The sequence below is a fragment of the Boleophthalmus pectinirostris genome, unplaced genomic scaffold (assembly GCF_026225935.1).
Source record: "Boleophthalmus pectinirostris isolate CB_2022bp ecotype Guang Dong unplaced genomic scaffold, ASM2622593v1 HiC_scaffold_15, whole genome shotgun sequence".
Taxonomy (NCBI): domain Eukaryota; kingdom Metazoa; phylum Chordata; class Actinopteri; order Gobiiformes; family Gobiidae; genus Boleophthalmus; species Boleophthalmus pectinirostris.
Window position 1 is genome coordinate 29,513,819 of NW_026571070.1, and position 20,840 is coordinate 29,534,658.

Sequence of the window (20,840 nt, forward strand, 5' to 3'; positions counted from 1 at the left end):
TGCCACTTATAACATAATGCATAATAGCGGACACCAGGCAGTACAATAGGCCTGCTTTAAAACCCCACCATGTACCCACCCACCTTTTAGCCTTCTAAACTAAAAGTTACTTTTTTGGGGTTGCTTTTTTTACACTGGAAAACAGGCCTGGCTTACATATCCATAAACCTTCTTACTCTTATTTGGCAAGGCATTGTCAATGAAATGTTGTTCCTTTGGCTGTAACATTCTCAACTCAACTCAACTTTATTTCTAGAGCAATTTAGAAACAACACAGTCGACCAAAATGCTGTACACAAACACAAACAGATAACAAACAGTGACAAATACAGTGACAGGTACAGATAAAATATAATACAATACAAATACAGGTAAAAATCAACCTTCAAACTGTGTTAAAAGCCAAGGAAAAAAGTGAGTTTTTAGGAGGGACTTAAAAACAGGCAGTGAGTCGCTCAACCTGATGTGCAAAGGGAGCCGATTCTGCATATTCCACAGTGTCGCATAAAACGTATCTGCATGAAGAATGTTCCAAAGTGCGGTTTAAACTTTTTATTTCCATAGACTCCTGCAGGTCACATCCCGCCTCCACAAAGTTACTGTTTCTTCAGTGATGATTCTCGCTAACAAAGAGATCCTAGAGAATACACATTGAGCATCAAGTAGAAGTATTTTTACACGTTCATTTATGTCATGCAAATGTTTACATTTTTATTCCAGTTCCGTGTCTATTTAAACCACTGGCACACCGCTGGGGCCTGCATCTCAATCAGCATTCTGCACCGCGCACGGCCCTGATAAGCCCCGTTATTTACTCTATTTAGAAAAAAAAAGACAGAAAAAAAAAACACCGTCCTTCAGGCTAAATCCAGATATGAACATTTGCGAGCGCGATTAGCCTGTCCGCACTATCTCTGTCCACATGATTATGGCAGTAATTACAAAAGTAGGATAACGTTGTGTTTACCAGGCGTGTGGCGTTTGTATGTGATTTTCCCCGTGCATAATTCATCCTAATCTCCATAGTGATAGTGCAGATTGCAGGTTCAAATCCACAGGGGACCATGCAAATGTCGGTTGTGTTATAATGCCGGTGAATATTCATGTAACTATATCGAAATCTCATATGGTGTTATCTTTAGATTAAGCTCTCCGAATGTTATTTATTGATTGCTAATTAAGAAATGCTTTAAAGCTCCTATATTATGCAAAATTTACTGTTGTGAGTTTTAAGTGAGCTCACAAACCGACCTGGAGTAACCTTTTATTATGAGCTTTGTACATGACTCGTTTGGTACAGAATCAAATCATTCAGTTTGAGTAATTTGGCGTGAATAAACAGTGGATTAGTGTGAGCATGAAATTTGACATTATAAATAATTCTTATTGCTCTTTTTTGAAGTTTGATCAATGGTTCTATTGCGGTTTTATAGTTATTGCCCCAAACTTCTGCTCAGTATGTTAAATATGGTAAAACCAGTGAACAGTAAAGTGTGTGTAGTGCTCTGTGATCTAAAGACATACTTTGCTTTGTTTAATATTGTAATACTTTTTGATATTTTATTATATATATATTGAATATGGGCTTTCCAGTTGATCTTTTCATCAGTTATGACTCCTAAAATGTATTCTCCCTCACTTGCTTTACTTATGTTACTTACTTGTATCTGTAACTGTATTTTTTCTTCCTTATAATTTCCAAATAGCATTAGTTTAGTTTTATTCAAATTTAAAGATAATTTATTTGTGTCAAACTAGATAAAAATAGTCAGAACACTTTGTGAATTGTATATTACATACCCCATATGTGAAAGGAGTGTTTTGACAAACTGTTTTCCTAAATACATTTTACATTGATTTTTTTTTTTCCTGATATACTTTTAAAAATTAATTTGAGCCTGAGAGGGTTAAGTTTAATGCAGTTATGTGCTTAGAAGATACTTACTTGAGGGAAGATCTGAACTGGAATTTGACCTTCTGGCATCATCTGCCTGTCCATGGAGAGTTTCATTTAACCCTCTCCATGTTGCAGATTTGCCAAAAACTACTACGTTTTTTTAAGGGTTTTGGATAAACGGAACAGACTGTTTTATGCATTGACTTTAATGACATTTTGACCGTCTAATAACACTGTTCCTTCATCGTGAACTTACTCAAAAGTGGAATTTATGCAGCTCTGAGTAAATCTGTATCGTCCAGGAAAGGAAAAAAAAAAAAAATCTGTTTTCACCCTAATCCCCACCTGTTATAGATCAATATTACGATTTACCATGAACAAACTGCATACTGGTGAATTACATGAAGTTTCAAGTTTCTGATAATAATGTTTGATTCTTTGTGCCCACAGCAAACTACCAGCTCTCCCCGACCGTCAACATGCCCCAGGACGACATCGTGATGATAGAAGACGATAGGCCGCCGCTGCTCCCGCCTCATCTCTCTGACCAATCCTCTTCCAGCTCGCACGATGACATGGGCTTCATCGGAGAGAGCCCCGGAGAGTGGATCCACGACATACCGGACCAGGGGGAATGGTGAGTCCAGTCTGAACCCGTCAGCCTTCGGTCAGTGGGCACGACACACCCACTGGTCTTATCATAATGAGGAAAGTGTGTGGTTAAATTGGTCTCAATCTCAGTCAATTTTTTTTTTAGTTCCCATAAATTTCCCAACCCAGACTTGCAAAAAAAAAAATAAAATAAATAAAAAAATAAAAAATAAATAATAATAATAATAATAATAATAATAATAATAATAATAATAATAATAATAATAATAATAATAGATAGATAAATAAAATAGATCAAATTAAATAAAATAAAAATGAAATTAACATTCGCTAGAGGCAAATACTTTACAGTTTACAAGTTACAATTACAATTTATTTTTTTAACAACTGCGTGAATAAAGTTAAATAATTGTCAATATAGCCTACTTATACAATACTTCTACACAATAATAATATCATCTATAATGATATATAATAATAATCATCATCATCATAAATAGATAAATAAATAAAATTGATAAAAATTAAATTAAACAAAAATTTTATTAATGTTTGATAGAGGCAAATACTTTACAATTTACAAGTTACAATTACAACAAATTTATTTTTTAAACAACTCTGTCAATAAACTTGTCAATATAGCCTACTACACAATACTACTACTACTACTACTACTACACAGCAACAACAAACTACAAACAATAAACAACAACAACACCTATAATTATATGTTTTCCAATTCTAAAAAAAAAAAAAAATGACACGGAATGACTTGGACTTTTGTAATGTAATGTTTGTAATGTTATTTAAGAAGGATTTGTTTAACAGCGCAAAATCAGCTCACTTGTACTCCTACGTAAATCAGTTCTTTCTGGTCAGACTGTGTTAAAACAAAGCTCAGATAAAGTCGAGCTTGAGTGACAGAGCTTCAGATTGAGCAGTGCCTCCCACCAGATGCATTGTGTAACTTTTGTGGTAGAGCCTCCATCAAATGCTTTTCTTCATGGAGATGTTTTTCTAACTTTTCTATCTTCACGGAGACCAAACCAGACCAAGTTACAGGTCAGATCTGTTGAGTGGCGACCCCACTTACATCAGAATATCTGTTTTTCTGGGTATTTTTGAGCTATAAAACCACCTGTAATTGAATAAATGTAAAGTAGAGCTGTTTAATGTCATACTGTGGAACATTCCAGGCAGAGCAATGACATCTCCATAGAAACAAACAGGTGACAGACCCCCAACCGAAAAGATACAAAATGCACCTTTTAAAATGCATTAGAAAAACCTGTTAAAATGAAATAAAAATACCTTATACCTGAAATTCAAGTTGCTTTTTCAGCCTCCTTCAGTAGTCCGGTGTGTTTGGCCCAGCTCCCCTCTCTCTCTACTCCCTCTCAGTGTTAAATAATGGATGAACCTGGAGCAGAGTTAAAAGTCTCCCGAGCTCTCCCCCTCCAGCCCGGAGCACCCAAGGGACCCCCGCACCCTCCGTCTGCACAGCCACACTCTATGAAAATATATATAAAATAAAAGAGTGAAGGGGCAGCCTCATCATGCCTGTCAGAGGTCTGCAGTCTTCAGGGACGAGAGGTTAAACAGACGAGAAATGGAGGAAGAATAAAAAGGTGGAGAGAGCAAGAAGGAGAAGTGAAAAATATAGGAAATAAAACATGTAATCTGTTAGATTTTTATCATGTATTTTTCTTTTTTGGTTAAAATAGTTACAATAAATAAAAAAAGATCAACATGTATTCATAAAAACATTGACTCTAGAAATTTTGCTGAGCTATGTTTATCAAAAAAGGAAAAGAAAAGAAAAAAAAGGAAATAACCAAATTTTGGGAGAAAAATTTTTTTTTATAAAAAAATCATAAGAATTTGGGATTGCATTCTCTTAATCCTTTTTTATAGTCCTAGTCTTAGTTTTATAATCCTTTTATTTAGTAATGTTTATAGTCTTGCTTCACTACTAGAAGATTCTAGATTGAATTCCTAAGTACAAAGCAAAATGTTTGGTTACCTGAAAATGTAATTTTTACCTGAAAATTATTTTTTTATTTTTTTTACTTTTTAAAATAATGTATTTAAATTTATGATACATGCCTAATATTTAAGAATAACTTTGTACACTCAGTTTGAAATAAATAAATAAAATGAAAAAAATAAAGTATAATAATAATAATAATAATAATAATAATAATAATAAATAAAATAAATAAAATAAAATTTAAAGACAAAAACAAAATAATGAAAAAAAAAGAAGCAAAAAACATAGCATTGAAAATATTCCCTCAAAAAATGTACTAGTACAAAACAAATATTATTTTCCATTTCCATTGTCTTACATGTATTTATAGCTGTGCCATTTTGAAATGATTATTACCGTCACACACTTAACATATACGTCAGTGTTCTGCGTTCTGATTGGCTGAGCTGTGCCCGGTTTCCGCGGAAACACTACTATACTATGTTGTAATGGACATATGAGTGAACTGGCTTTATTAATTCTTTTGTACTCTTGTATTGTTATGTCTTCACCCCTGAGACGCTCCAGTCCCTCCGTCTCTTCTCTTTCATTTATTATGAATGGAGAAGGTTAGCATGGAGCGGGTTAGCCTTAGCATTAGCATGTTAGCCTTAGCATGTTAGCGTTGGCTGGTGGTCATGTGGTGTCAATGAGTCGCTGTTTGTTTCCTTCTGAGACTTATTTCCATTTTCTATCTGTCCTCTCTCTCTCTCTACATCTCCCTCATCTCTTCTCTCCTCTCTCTATCCTCCCTATCTCCTTTTCTGTTTTTCTTTCTTTTTTTCCCTCACCCTCCTCTCTATCCTCCCTTCCTCTTTGATTTCCTCTCTCTATGCTCCCTACCTCCTTTTTTTATCTGTCTTTGTCTATATATATCATCCTTTCCACTCTCACGCCCTCTCTCTATCCCCCTACCTCCTTTTCCCTCTTTTTTTCCTCTATCCTCCCTACCTCCTATTCTCTTTCTATCCTCCCTTCCTCTCTCACCCCATCTCTCTCCTCCCTACCTCCTCTTCCCTCTTTCTTTTTCAGTCTCCTCCCCACCTCCTCTTTCTCTTTCTCCTTTACCTCTCTCTTTCTGTCTCGCTTGACCCCTCCTCTCTCCACCCTTCTCTCTCTCTCTCTCTCACTCTCCACCCTTCTCTCTCTCTGTCTCTGTCTCTCCACCCCCTTTCTCTCTATTCTTCTCTCTCTCTTCACTACCCTTTCTCTTGCTCTCTCTCCTTCACCTCTCTCCCTCTTTTTCTTCACCCCCTGTTACTCTCTCTCTCTCTCTCCACCCCCTTCTTTCTCTCTGTCTCTCCTTCACCTCTCTCTCTCTCTCTCTTCACCTCTCTCTGTCTCTCTTCACTCTTTCTCTCTGTTCCTCTCTCACTCTTCACACCCCCCTTTCTCTCTCCCTGTTTCTTCACCTCTCTCTCTTTCTCTCTCTCTCTCTTCCCCCCCCCTCTCTCTCTCTCCTTCTCTCTCTCTCTGCACATGTGTGACGTTGGCGTGTGTTCTTTGCCTGAGGTGATGGTGAATAATTCATGGTTCACAAACACACAGTCTGTAAACGTGGAGGTTTAAGTGAAGCTGCCGTTTTCTGCCGTTTGGCCCGTGGATTTCTTCATATAGGGATCTATCTGCATGGGCTGATATTACCATCTTCTGCTGCCCCCAAGGCTTTTGCCCACAGAGCACAATGTAAACACACACTCACTGTGCTCGGCTCAAAGGACACTTTTTTGGATCCTCATTTAAATCTTTCATTTGTCTTAAAAACACAACATTTTTAGCTTTGTCTCGCTCTGATTGGTTAGAACAGTCACATGGTACACGAGACCACTACTGAGCATGCTCGGTGGGCTGCATGGCCAACGGATGCATCTAAAGACACTGGCTCCATCTGAAATTGGGCAAAAAAAATAAAAATCCTTGTCCTTCCTTGACCTTATTGTTGACCTCAGAGAACTACATCATGAGGTCAAATATAAGGACCAAAGGAGGAGGAAGGAGTAGTGAGGAGAAGGACCTATCGCTGCTTTAGGTAGATCTAGAACAGGGGTGGGCAAACTAAGGCCTGGGGGCCATATGCGGCCCTTTAATCTTTTTAATCCAGCCCACCAAACTTGAATAATACTAATAATTTTCAGTGTCATTTCAATAAATTGTAAATACTGTGGGACTTGAAAGACAGATATTTTGTTGCTTTATGCTTTTGATTTTGTTGCATAATGCTTTGTAATGATTTTCAGTTATGGGATATTTTAATAACATGGAATATATTTTTCTCTTATGAGGTGGATTACCAAAAAATTCCATCCATCTGCTCCTGGTCCGGCCCTTCTGTCTAATTTTAGAGCTATTTGTGAGTCAAAAAGTTGGCCCACCCCTGATCTACTGTAGAACCTTCGACTCATTCATGCATTCACTCAAACTGTCCACCATGTATGGAATGATGCTTAACGGCTTTTGCAGAATTGATGAGCCGTTAGCAGTCAGCACCATGGATTGTAAACATATATGGATATAGTTAACCTGCTAGTCGCTGCGATCCAAATGGGGAGCGTTCATGGAGACGCTTCCAGCTCCATCAACTCTGTCTCCAATTGTCTTTATACTGAAAATGGTCACCCCTCTCTCTGTAACTGCTGAAGTGAGTCTCATCATTTTGGTCTTAAAATGTTCATATTAACCCGTGGCTTGTGGCTTGTCACAGTCTGATCCCGTTAGATCTTAGAAGTTCAGCAGGGCCGGGCCTGGTTAGTATTTGGATGGGAGACCACTGGGAAAACCAGATTGTGTGCATGTCTCTGGATCAATGGTGAAAAACAGACAATAAATATATTAAAAAATCAAAACAAAACAGAAAAAGGGGCCCTGGGTGAAGTTCGCCTAGGGCCCCCAAATTGCAAACTCCACCACTGGGTAGATGAAAGGTAAATCTGTTTTTTGGATCACTTTTTTGCCCATCCAGTCACAGCTGCTGATGTGTAACACTAAATATCCACCTTTTGCATAAATCTCACTTGTTAGTACCTTGATTTATTTAGACGGACTATGTAATTAGCAAAATACAATTAATTTTTTGACTTGTTTGAGCTGCTATCTGTGAGCAATTTCTCAGAACTGTTGCTGGTTTTGGTCTGTCATCTCCTGTTCCTTCGTCAAATCCCCATTAACATTTGGATTTTTCTTGTATTTAATTTAGTCAGTGTAGTCTGTCGTTGGTTTAAGCCTCAGTACTGAATATGTATGGTAGCTCACCTCTGGAGTAACCCCGAATGATTGGCTCTGTTCCCCGGGGAAGGCACCTGTCTGCGGGCACGTTTCTCCACAGCTCCCCCTGCACTTAGACCCGGCTCCTGAACGGATGCCTTTCACAATCATTGTCATTCACACTCCCGTCCTCGCCCAATGGAATCCAACTCTGTGATTTTCTTTGCTCAGAAATCTTTTATTCCACGCTTTTTTCCATTCTCCGTTCTTTTCCACTGTAGAAATCTAAGTTATTCACACACGGAATAGCAAAGCAGCCGGCGTGTCCTTTCATCTGAGCTGGGTTGAGGTAGAGGTAACTAGGTGGATGTCTGTAGTTTTATTCGTTTTCATTTGAATTTAAAACAAGTCCGGACTAAACAAAGACGTGCGAGGGGTTTTCATGATTTTTGTTTTCAAATTATGACTTGGTTTCATCAGTTAATGGTAAAATATTATGCAAAATTGACCCTTGTGAGTTTAAACCATGTTAGAATATTGTTTTCTCAGACCTGGAGTTGTGTTTTGTTTCATTCACACATGTTTGAATAACCCTTTATTATTAGTCTGAACATCTCCAAAGGTCAAAATGCTCTGTTCCACCTTGTGATGTCATGAAGATGTTAGTAGTAGTTTTCACACTAGTAGTAGTTTTCACAGCTCTTTTTACCGTTATTTCAGTAGAGATTGGTAATTCCAGAGCTGAAACGATCCACATGATTCTTGTGAAGGTGTGTGGAGTTTAAAAACACAGTAGAGCACCTGTATTTTTTGCCACTGCCGCATATTTTGTGTTAGAGTTATTTGCCACAGCACCAGGCAAAATATCGTATATTGGCATCGGAATATCTGCATTAGTGTCGCAGTACTAACGACTGGAATCGAGATGTTTTTTCACAGTCTCGACCTTTAAAAGTCTTGGTCTTGTCCTGGTCTCGGGGCCCTGTGGTTTCCAACAGGTATTGGTCTTGACTAGTGCGGTCTTGACTACAACATTAATCGGTATAAATCCATATTGGCCCATTTCTATTATAACCAGTTCATTTAGCTGAGCAGCCACTCTCTTCTAGCCAGGCTGGCGCCACCTAGTGCTTCTGCTCAGTTTTATTTCTCTCCAGGGACATTATTTCAGGAATCAGAATACACTAGACGGTTTGCAAGAACCCCGGAAGGTAAAGACAGCGCACCGGCCAATCCCTTTTGTGGTACAGCACAACAGTAAACAAAGAGGTCGAGATGGATGTAGACAAAGACATACATTCAGTGTTGGCAACGATTCTCGAGATCAAGAATTTATTGCTGCGAGGTCAAACGGTTTCTACGAAGTGAAACCGGCTGTCTCTTCTACATTCTGTTTGAATTCAGAAGATTATGGAATTGGACCATAGAGCGTGAAAAATCTACATCCAAACTTGAAAAGGTCCAAGCGCAGCTCAAATGCGGAAGACGCCTCCTCTCCAAAATTCTCGTAACATTCAGAACAAAATATAGAACTTATATTACCTACGATAAGTCATAGTTTGGTGCTTCGATTGTTGATTCTGTCTTTTCTTTTTGTTTTTTTCTGTTTTTCTTTAATGTGTAACCAGCCACATGTTTGTTTTTGACATAAACAGCACGTTTGTCTCTCTGGTTGGTCCATTTGGCGCGACAGTAGCTCAGTAGGTAAAGCGTTTGTCCACTTATCTGAAGAGTCGAATCTCGCTCTCGACATGAACATGAAGATCCGTTGGCCCACAGGTCGGTAGTGCGATTCCAGCTCCCACAGATGAACGATGTCGTTGTGAGACACATAACCCACGTCACCCCCTAGTGTCCGTGTGAATGGGTGAGTGATTCCTTGAGGCAAAGCGCTTTCAGTGTCTTGAAGGTGGAAAAAAAACTCATAATCCACCTGTCAATCAAGACAGGATCCGGCTTCAGATCCACTCGTCTCTGTGAGGTTTTGTCAAAGCGTGAGAAGGTCCAGCTACATCTCAGTTATGGAAGACATCTCCTCTCCCAAATTCTTGTAACATTCAGCACAAAATATAGAACTTATTTTACCTGAGATAAGTCATAGTTTGGTGCTTCAATTGTTGATTCTGAGAAAATCCAAACTTTTGTTTTTCAAGCTTTTTTTTGTTTGCTTGTTCGTTTTTGATGTGGAAAAAAACATAATCCACCTGTCAATCACTTCTTCTGAAATCAGGGAGGCAGGATCCAGCTTCAGATCCACTCGTCTTCGTGAAGTTTTGCCAAATCGTGTGGTTCTGTTTGGCTCGGTACCATCGCGATAACGGAACATCTCCCAGTCCGCTTCTCGGTACACGCAACTCGTAAATTCTAACTTTATGTATCTCTCGTAACTTCATTTGACCCCTAACATTAATATATGGCCCGCTGTCTCCCTCTTCTCCCATTCACTCCCTGAACAGTGCCAAAAACAGGAAGAGCCGGTCAAAATGATGTATGGTACCAGAGATAAGGCCTCCAATGAAACAGCGCAATGATCTGGATAAACAAGAACATGAAAGGTGGAGGAATGCAAGGCTGGGGTAAAAAGACCGCTCCGAAGCATTTTTTTTATTTTGGAGATACAGAGAAAGAACGGCAGGAGTTTTCAAAATTCACGCCTGGTTTTTATCCAAAGTGTTGACGAAGAGCAGAAGGGTGGGTCTGTGCAATTTACGACTTATTAAAAAAAGAAAGAAAGCTTAGATGTGTTCGGAGGAGTAATCTGTTATGATTGTGCAATTTCTTTTTACAACATTTTTTATTTATTTGAGCCATATTTTAGAAGGCCGGTACTAGATTTCTCATGTACTGGACCAAAATACTGTCAGGACTAAGATACCAAGAGATGTATTGTATAAAATAATGATAATACTAATGATACTACTACTACCACCACTACTACTACCATTACTGCTACTACTACTACTACCATTACTGCTACTACTACTACTACTGCTACTACTACTGCTACTACTACTACCATTACTGCTACTACTAACACTACTGATATTACTACTACTACTACTGCTGTTACTACTTCCATTACTGCTATTACTACTACTACTGATATTACTACTACTACCATTACTGCTATTACTGCTACTACTACTACTGCTACTACTACCATTACTGCTATTACTGCTACTACTACTACTACTACTACTACTACTACTACTACTGCTACTACTACAACTACTGCTACTACTACTACTACTACTGCTACTACTACCTACTACTGCTACTACTACTACTACTGCTACTACTACTACTACTGCTACTACTACCATTACTGCTACTACTACTACTACTACTACCACCACTACCATTACTGCTACTGCTACCATTACTGCTAACTACTACTACTACTACTACTACTGCTGCTACTACTGCTACTACTACTACCATTACTGCTATTACTACCACTACTGATATTACTACTACTACTACTGCTGCTACTGCTACCATTACTGCTACTACTACCACCACTACCATTACTGCTACTACTACTGCTACTACTACTACTACCGCTACTACTACCATACTACTACTACCCGCTACTACTACCATTACTGCTACTACTACTACTACTACTACTACTACTACTACTACTTACTGCTTACTACTACTACTACTACTACTACTACCATTACTACTGCTACTACTACTGCTGCTATTACTACCATTGCTGCTATTACTACTATTATACTCACTGAGCTAAAGATTAAGGCCCCGTTTACACCTACATGGGTATTTTTAAAAACTGAGACATTTTCCTTTGTTTGTACCCATTTTTTACACTCAAACAGTGAATTTACTCCTGAAAACGAACCTTTCTAAAAACTCTGTCTACAGTGGAGATTCTGGAAAACTACGGTTTGGCGTTTGCTTGTAAACTGAGTAAACGGTATGTATCATATCAATGACCGGAGATGACTGAGGGCTCGGAGGTCAGCCATTTTGCCACTTCTTTAACAGATCTGTGGAGACGTGAGCCCTCTCAGTAATGCTCGTTTTTCAAGATATTTGTGAGTAATACTTACACCTGTAATGAAATAAACAGTTTGAATCTAATCCATGTGCCGCCCAGAGGCTTGGCATAGTTACGATGGCGCTCGGTGGCGTGTTTATGCAGGCTGATGTAAACGAAAACTTGCACGATATTATTTTGGAAAACGGAGGGAGGGAATATTTGTTTCTGAACGTACCCAGCTATGTGTAAATGTAGCCTAAATATATTTATATATGTTGGTTTTATAGGTAGTTTTTATGGTTCAAATATACCTAGAGAAACAAGGCATTCTTACTGTGAGCGGTGTCGCCTCTCCACAGATCTGACCTGTAACTTGATCTAGTTTGGCCTCCATAAAGACAAAGCAATAACATCTCCATGGAGAAAAGCATCTGACGGACTCTCGACCAGAAACATTACACAGTGCACTTTTAATAACAGCTCTTAACTACTTTTACTTTTTTACTTTCCGCCACGAGTGACAAGTGAGTGAACCAGGATTGCAGTACTTTATGGAGGTCAAATTTCACTATGTTAGTAATTACAAAGCATTTTCTTGTCCTAGAATCAGGAAGTGCGCATTAAATTGCTTTATAATTAGATACAGACAACTTATAGCTGAATTATTTTGACCCCAAGAGCTACTTATAGGACCATTTTTGCTAAAATACATGAGAAACTAATGTAGTACTGGGCCTTTAACTGTGTTGTATGAGTAGGTTTTGTATTGTTGTATTGTCTAGTGCTGACTGTTGTTGTGTCACTGGGCAAGACACATCACCTCAGCACCTTTCCTACTCTTGAATGTGGTGTGGTGGTTCCATTTTGAAAGTCTCGGAAGATGTTAAGCTTCATAATTCTGCTGCGTCCTTGGTCCAAACACTGATTCTCTTCCATGGGTGTTCCTTTGGTGAGAGTTGGTAGTTGCTAATCCAATTCCACGCACTTCTACCACTTTGTACCGAATCACTATACTAGTAGAAGGTGACGTTTTTACATTTCAGAATATTTGGCTTTGATGTGTAATCCATTTTTCTCCTGACCCCACACTGTTCCATTTACATAACCAACCGGGGCCCGTCCTTGATTTGAACTCGCAACAAAAAATATTGAAAAGATCTCTCAAACTTTACATCAATGCGTCTCCTTCTCCGGCGCGTCCCCTTGAAACCTGCCTACCTTCGAAACTTTGTGAACTCAGAAACAGCAGATAAAAAACTCTTTCAAATTCATGTTTATGGTGAATCGCTGAATCGAAAAAGGACCGTGACTCTGAACAGGAGCTTCCTTGAGACTTGGATGCCACATTTGAAGCGCCCTCGAAGTTTTTTGTTGATATTTTTTGCACACTAAAGTGGTCTTTTTGCAGATGTTTATGTCTGAATACTAAAGCTACACTTAAAAAAACACACAAAAAAGTGCTATAGTTTTGTGGATAAATTGAAAGATTAAAGGTCCTATATTATGCAAAATCAATTCTTCTGAGTTTTAAGCCATGTTCTAATGTTTCCTCTTCAGTGGTGTAGTGGGGATTTTTTTAAGTGGGGGTACGCGATTCATAACGTCATCAATGTGACCCCCCTCCTCAAAATGATGCAGAATCATATTATTAACATTAATGCCATTCATAATCACCTACAGAACATAAACATCAACAGCATATGCTACAATACATGAACCAGGATTGAACCACGATTAAACCAAGACTAAACCAGGACTAAACCACAATTAAACCAGGACTAAACCACAATTAAACCAGGACTAAACCAGGATTAAACCAGGACTAAACCAGGACTAAACCACAATTAAACCAGGACTAAACCACGATTAAACCAGGACTAAACCACGATTAAACCAGGACTAACACAGGACTAAACCAGGACTAAGCCACAATTAAAACACAATTAAACCACAATTAAACCAAGGACTAAACCAGGACTAAACCAGGACTAAACCAGGACTAAACCAGGACTGAACCAGGACTGAACCAGGATCAATCTTGGACCTGAGAAAGAGAGAGGAAGAACCCCAAACCGTGGAGTAGGGTGTCCTCAAAGCGCGATTGGGTGATGGCTGCGCTTAGCCCTGTGAGGCACAGAGCTCTGGGCGGGCGAACCTCTGGGCCCATCCTGACACTCAGTCCTGGTTCAGTTTTGGTTTAATCCTGGTTCAGTCCTGGTTCATTTCTGGTTCAGTCCTGGTTTATTCCTGGTTGAGTCCTGGTTTAGTCCTGGTTCAGTCCTGGTTTATTCCTGGTTCAGTCCTGGTTTAGTCCTGGTTCAGTCCTGGTTCAGTCCTGGTTTAGTCCTGGTTCAGTCCTGGTTTAGTCCTGGTTCAGTCCTGGTTCAGTCCTGGTTCAGTCCTGGTTTAGTCCTGGTTCAGTCCTGGTTTAGTCCTGGTTTAGTCCTGGTTCAGTCCTGGTTCAGTCCTGGTTTAGTCCTGGTTTAGTCCTGGTTCAGTCCTGGTTCAGTCCTGGTTTAGTCCTGGTTTAGTCCTGGTTTAGTCCTGGTTCAGTCCTGGTTCAGTCCTGGTTTAGTCCTGGTCCTTCATGAGCCTATGCAGGTTGTTTGTTGTCCCAGAAGCTCCGGTTTGACATTTAAGTTGTAGCTATTTAAATTTGTATTTATTTTTTTATATCTCACATCGGGAGAAGTGGGTAGGTGGTGTACCCCCGTGTACCCCTAATGAAACTACTGCCCATCGCATCAGGTTTGTGAAGTTGTGTTACTGTTTTGCATCGTGTTTTCTTACATTTATGGAAAATTGTCTTGTGAGAGCTTGGGTGGTGTAGGTGAGGGTTTGAATAGGGCCCAGGAGAGATCACTAAATTACTCAGACATGCATTGATGACATCTATAGCCTCTTCAGACATGTTTTTGATGAGGGAACAACATTATAACATGGTAGAACGCTTAAAAAATCAATGTTGGTAACATATGCCTTAAGAATAGTTGGTGTTTGTGATATAAGGTATAACAATGTAAAACTAGTGTTTATGTCCAATTATTGTTTTCTTGGTCACATCTTTGGTCTCCTCTATCCAACATTCACTGCTCTTTTTTTATATTTATGTGATTTTATGGAGCATAGGGCAGTTCTGATGTGTTTTTTGTAGATACGACCCAATCACTAAAGTTGAAAAGAAAACATTATCAGAGCTGTGTGTGTGCCGCTGTGTAAATGCCACTGTCAGAAGTGTGTTTTCAGAGGACAGGGATTATTTCCACCACCGTGACTCTACAAATTCACTTTCTTTAGGATTATAATTATCGTCATGGTCTGGGTAAGAGGGGCTTTGGTGTGGGGTGGAACAACAACGGAGCGCAGACAAATGCGCTCACACAGAAAAGAAGAACTGAAAACAGTGATTAGTGATGGTGGATTGATACCAAATATTGAGATATCAATAATGAGGTATCAAAAAATATTGCTTCTCATGCAAAAACTATCAATATATTTCAGGAAGATTTCTAGGAAAATTGCTTTTGTATTTAAAATGTTTAGCCATTTTAAAAAATCTGTGTTTAGTTTATTTGCACATTTGGTAGAGTGAAGATGATGCCAAAAACAACATATTAAAATGTTTAGTTTTCTTTTTTGCTCTCTGCATCACTTTCACTTCAGTGTGACATTTTAATGCAGCTTATGAAACTACTGCATATCACACTGTATCAAGTTTGAGAAACTGTAGTGCATGGTTTTGTATCATACTTTTGTGTATTATATGTGGGAGCATGGATGATGTAGACCAGGGGTGTCAAACTCATTTTGGTTCGGGGGCCATATTCAACCTACTTTGATCCCAAAGGGGCCGGATCAGAAAACTCATGGCATATATACCCCAAAAATATCAAGAGTTCAAATATTTGTGCAGAGAAACGCAAATCTATTACAGAAATCTTTTTTTAACTGATGAACTCTTTCTTTTACGAAATATTATAATATTATGAACAACCTGAAACTTTAATTTCAACACAATGTTTAAACTTTAACTTGTATGCAAATAGGAATAAGTCACAGTCAACAGTCAAAATGATCGTCCTTTAAGAGCATTTGGAAAGAGACAAGTCTTCATTTGTGCTGCTTTGGTAGGAGGGGCCACGTACAGAGGCACTGGAGACGCACCGCAGAAAATTACCAATATTTAAAAAATATTTTAGTAGAAAATCAGCCGAGGGCCAGATTAAAGGTCTTGGAGGGCCGGATCAAGCCCTCGGGCCGTATGTTTGAGCATTGGACAGACTTGTACTAACTGAAATGCTGAGTTCAGATCACTGTGTCAAAAACTCGCCAAACGCCTCAAGTTGGACACCTTTGCATTTTAGGGCAGAAGCTTGAAACCTTTTGACGCATGGTGAATTTCAATGAAAGTTTAGTTATTTCAACTCGAACACGCTGCATAAACGCCCCTGACACCGCACCCTGAACACAGCATTAGGAGAATATGACCCAGGAGAGACCGCTAGATTACTCAAAGATGCATGGATAACAACAACAATAACAACTTCAGCCAAGCTTTTGATGAGGGAACAATGTTGTAACATGGTAGAAAACTCAAAAACTCAATTTTGCATAATACTCCCTCTTTAATATTAGAGAAATTTCAATGCATTTAATACAAAATTGTTGGTATCGTTTAATGCAGGAGTTTCCAACCTTTTTCCTTGAGTGAGCTGCCTTTACAAAACGAAAATTCCAGAGAGCTACTCATTTTAGCGGTCACAGGTAAAGTATACATAAGAGCCATGGCAAGACTTATATGGATACATATGAACGATTGATTTACAATAATAATAGGCATTTAATTTAATCAAATTTGATCTATTCAAGACAATACGTGTAATTCAAAAATCCCTTTGCGAGCTACTTGGAATAGGGTGGAGAGCTACTAGCAGCTCCCAAGCTACAGGTTGGAGACCCCTGGTTTAAACTTATGATCCAGCATCGATATCATGGACTACTGAATTGATATAATCTCCAAGAGTATTTTTTGGTATATTTTACTAAATGATTTTGTTACAGCTACAGTTTTGTTGCTTGTTTAGACGAAGGAAACTCATATGCAACAAATTTGACATATTCACTGTTTTGATTATTAAACTGGGCATGTTTCATATAAACTTTGCACAAGAAATGGTTTAACAAAGACTTTTAGTGTCACAGCCATGATTTAGCCACTTTTTTTCAATTGAACCATATTGAATCAATTTGAAATATATCGTACTGAATCGTATTGACTCGTAAGCTCACTGTATCGAGATATGTATCGTATCGTGGCTTATGTATCGAGGTATGTATTGCATCGACAACTTCTGAATGATACCCAGCCCTACTTGGCATACTTGGTAACACAGCAAAACAAAAATAACTCGTCACTAATAATGTGAGGCCCTTTCTTCCAAAGTGAATAAAGTGCTATGTATGTTCAAGTATTGCACTTTTTCAGTTTATTTTATTTTTGTTTTGCTCTTTTTGCTCATTTCTTATCCTAAATTATTTCCAGATTCTGCCTAACATCAACACAATTTGACATTATCTTGAAGACTCAACATATTTTATTTTTTTCGACCACTAGAGGCGCCATCCCCCTTTCAAACCCCTCTCTTCGCATTGTTATTCCTCGTTACTCCCCCCTGCTCATCCGAACGGACAGATATACAACGGTGAGGCGGGCCCGGTCCGCGACGTCCTCTTGTGTCTCCGTCTCACGTCGCCGCGGAGACGAAATACCCCCCCCCCTTTCCCCCTAACCCCTCCTCTCGCACACATACCTTATCCCCCCTCCTCCCCGCATTGTTTACGCGCCGGGGCTACGGTAAACAATCTTCCAAATTAACATATAAAGTGGAAAAGGTCCGCGTAAAGCAAACCCAGCATTGGAAAGCCCATCTCTATAGCGCCCGGACGTAGCATAACTAAAAAACACAAGTGTCGGAATGAATGTATATAAAGCTATCAGTGGGAATAGCTTTAAACAGCACTACAATGCTACTATTTGAGTCAATGTATTCTTAAATTGGCGTGTATAGACTGCGTCGCTAGGTTCACGGCGGACATTTTTCTTGCTTAAATGCTAATACGCGCGGCTAGCTTATGAATATTTACTACTGTCTAAGGGAGTGTGTGGTTACATGTCTGTTCTATATGTTCCGTCTGTGTGTTTAGTGTCGTTTTCAAGTGGAATTATTATGTGGACAATGTAGGGTTTTATATACGGAATGACAGATGAAATGGACACTACCTTTTCCTTTTATCTACAAAAATACCACTTGAACTTTGTGTTGAATAGTTTTAGGAGTTGTATTTTGTTTCATTCACACATGGAACACACAAATCCATATTCATATCTAGACAATGTTCTTCTCTCAAACAGAAAACACTACATTCCACCTTGTGATGTCATGTGGTAATACAGGAAGTGCTCCACTGTGTTTTTAAACATCATACGTCACTAAAATCATTTGGATGATTTCAGCCCTGGAATTGCCAAATCTCTACTGAACTAAAGGTTAAAGGTACCATATTTTTCCAAGTATAAGGCACACATAAAATCCTTAAATTTTTTCAAAAATCGACAGTTCCTCTTATAATCCAGTACACCTTCTGTATTAATTCTGGTTGTGCTTACTGACCTTGAACCGATTTTACATGATACACGGCGCTCAAAAATCTGTCAAGATGTTTTAGCACAACTTTGGTAAACTAGGAAGCTGCACCACTTGATGGATTGTCGGGGCATTACGGTAGTAGTCTGTAGTACTACTTACGTAGTTAGGAACCTTGTGGAGTAAAGCCCAATTTACAGTCCTTAGTCTAACAGAAGCTGAACCACATCAGAGAACAAAGTGCGAGCTGTTTCAGCGCTTACAGTTCATGCAAATGAGCCATGTGGTTTTAAGTTTTGTTTCTGTAAAATGTAAACAAATTTACTCTAAGCTGCATTAAACACATTGTTACTCAATGTATATTTGAGTCGTCCTAGTAGGAAATAAAAAAAACAAAACCACACTTTTATTTTCCACCCACATTCACATTCATAATCCACATTCACCAAGACAGAGAGACAACGCCCGGCGAATTACACCACGATCTGCCAATGGATCTCGGATGTGTGGGCTAAGGGATCAGTTTCAAGTGTCGTCTGTTTGTTTCGTTTAATGCGCCTTATACTCCGGTGCACAGAAAACATTCTTATTTTTGGTTTTATTTTGAAAAATGAATGAACGAATGATACACGGATTCTGAAGGTACAGGTTAGATCTGTGGAAAGATGATCTCACAGTGAAATGTTTCAAGTTTTTTTTTTCTTCAGTAAAAGCACATGTAAATTATTGATTGAAATCAATATGTGTAATGTCTCTGGAACATTCCAGGCCAAGCCACAACATCGCCATGGAGACAAGCAGGTGGCTCTCAACTAGTTATATAGTGAACCTGTAACTATTAGAATACTGTTTTGTATCACTGTATTTCCTGCAGTAAAAATGTGGATAGTAATTATGATTTCATAAAAAATTTCACACACACAAATTTTTTTTTTTATATATATATAAAGGTTTACATATCCAACGCCCCACCTACTACAGATCTTTTTCATATTTTATCCTTTTAAAAGTCCACTCTTTCTCTTACATACTTGTGGCTTGTATCTGAAACCAAGATTTTCGGTGTAATCCATAATGAACATGTTTTCTATATTTATTTGTTTGTATTGTATCCTGTACCACATTAGATGACTGACCCATAAGTTTTTTCTCTCAGCCCAGTGTAGTGAACTATCAGAGGAAGTCCACAGCACCAAACTCAATTTAAACACCCTCCCTCCCTCCTCCTCTCCATCTTTCTCTCCTCTTTATCTCTGGCACTATTTACAGGAGATTACTGTAAATCAAAGGTGCAGACGATGCTCTCACAGGCTCACAGTCCACTGTTTTATTCTGAGTTTTATGTGGAGCTTTTAAGCCTGTGTTTTATAGCTGCAATTAAAAGAACACTGGCGAACAGATAATGTAATATGCTCACACTGAGATACTCCATTGTACTATGGCTAATTATAGTGTTGAAGTGGGTTGAGTAGTTGGTGAGAAATTTGAGGTTTGTTGGTTCAGTTATCATGTACGATTTATTTTATTTTTTTTTATTCTTAAAAGCCCATATTACGCTATTTTTTGATCTGTTCTAATGTTGTTTCCTCATCACAAACAGACCTGGAGTTGTGTTTTAATTCATTCACACATGTTTAACACACAAACCCTGCAGATTTAGGCTTCTCTCAAACTGAAAAACACTCTGTTCCACCTTGTGATGTCATCTGGTAACACAGGAAGTGCTCCACTGTGTTTTTAAACTCCATACACCATCACTAGATTCATTTGGAGGATTTCAACCTGGGAATTTCCGATCTCTACTGAACAAAAGGTAAAAGTAGCTAGTAAAACTACGCCTTCGTAACATCACAAGGTGGAACAGAGCATTTTGAGTTTTGGAGAAGTAGTTATAGTTATCGTAGTTTATTCCTCATTTATCAGTCATTTTACAACACCACAAAACAAAACAAAACAGACTACAACCCCATGGATCATGACCGAAAGGGTTTAGTCTGAAGTAAAAAGTACTTCTAACGCCAAACCCTATTCAACAAGGACTGAATTCCAAGAAAAAATACAGCGCACAAATAGAAAGTTTACATCTACAATTTCAGTAAAAATTTACTGTAGATATAAAAGACAAAATATAAATTAAAACAAACAAAACTGAATGCATAATTCATTTATTCCAGAGCTCTACATCTTTCAAACATAACATAACACAACACAGACTCTTTATACCCTTTTTAAAGGCTTCTACTGTATTAGACTTTTTAAAATCATCACTCAGTTTATTCCATATACTAACCCCTCCAACATAAATATAATCACTTATTTTATTGTATACAGCCTAATAATAAAGGATCACACAAATATGTGTGGATGAAACAAAACACAACTCCAGGTCTGTTTTTGATAAACATTATATCATGGCTTAAACACAAAAATATATATTTTTAAAAATTTGTT

General features: G+C 38.4%; 1 protein-coding gene across 1 annotated transcript in view; it reads left to right on the forward strand.

Annotated features, from left to right (window-relative positions):
- pard3aa (par-3 family cell polarity regulator alpha, a) overlaps positions 1–20,840 on the forward strand; it is an 826,722-nt gene that overhangs the window by 408,318 nt on the left and 397,564 nt on the right. The window contains exon 16 of the mRNA XM_055151054.1: positions 2,348–2,534. Coding sequence (XP_055007029.1) covers positions 2,348–2,534 — 187 coding nt within the window. The remainder of the gene's footprint in view (positions 1–2,347; positions 2,535–20,840) is intronic.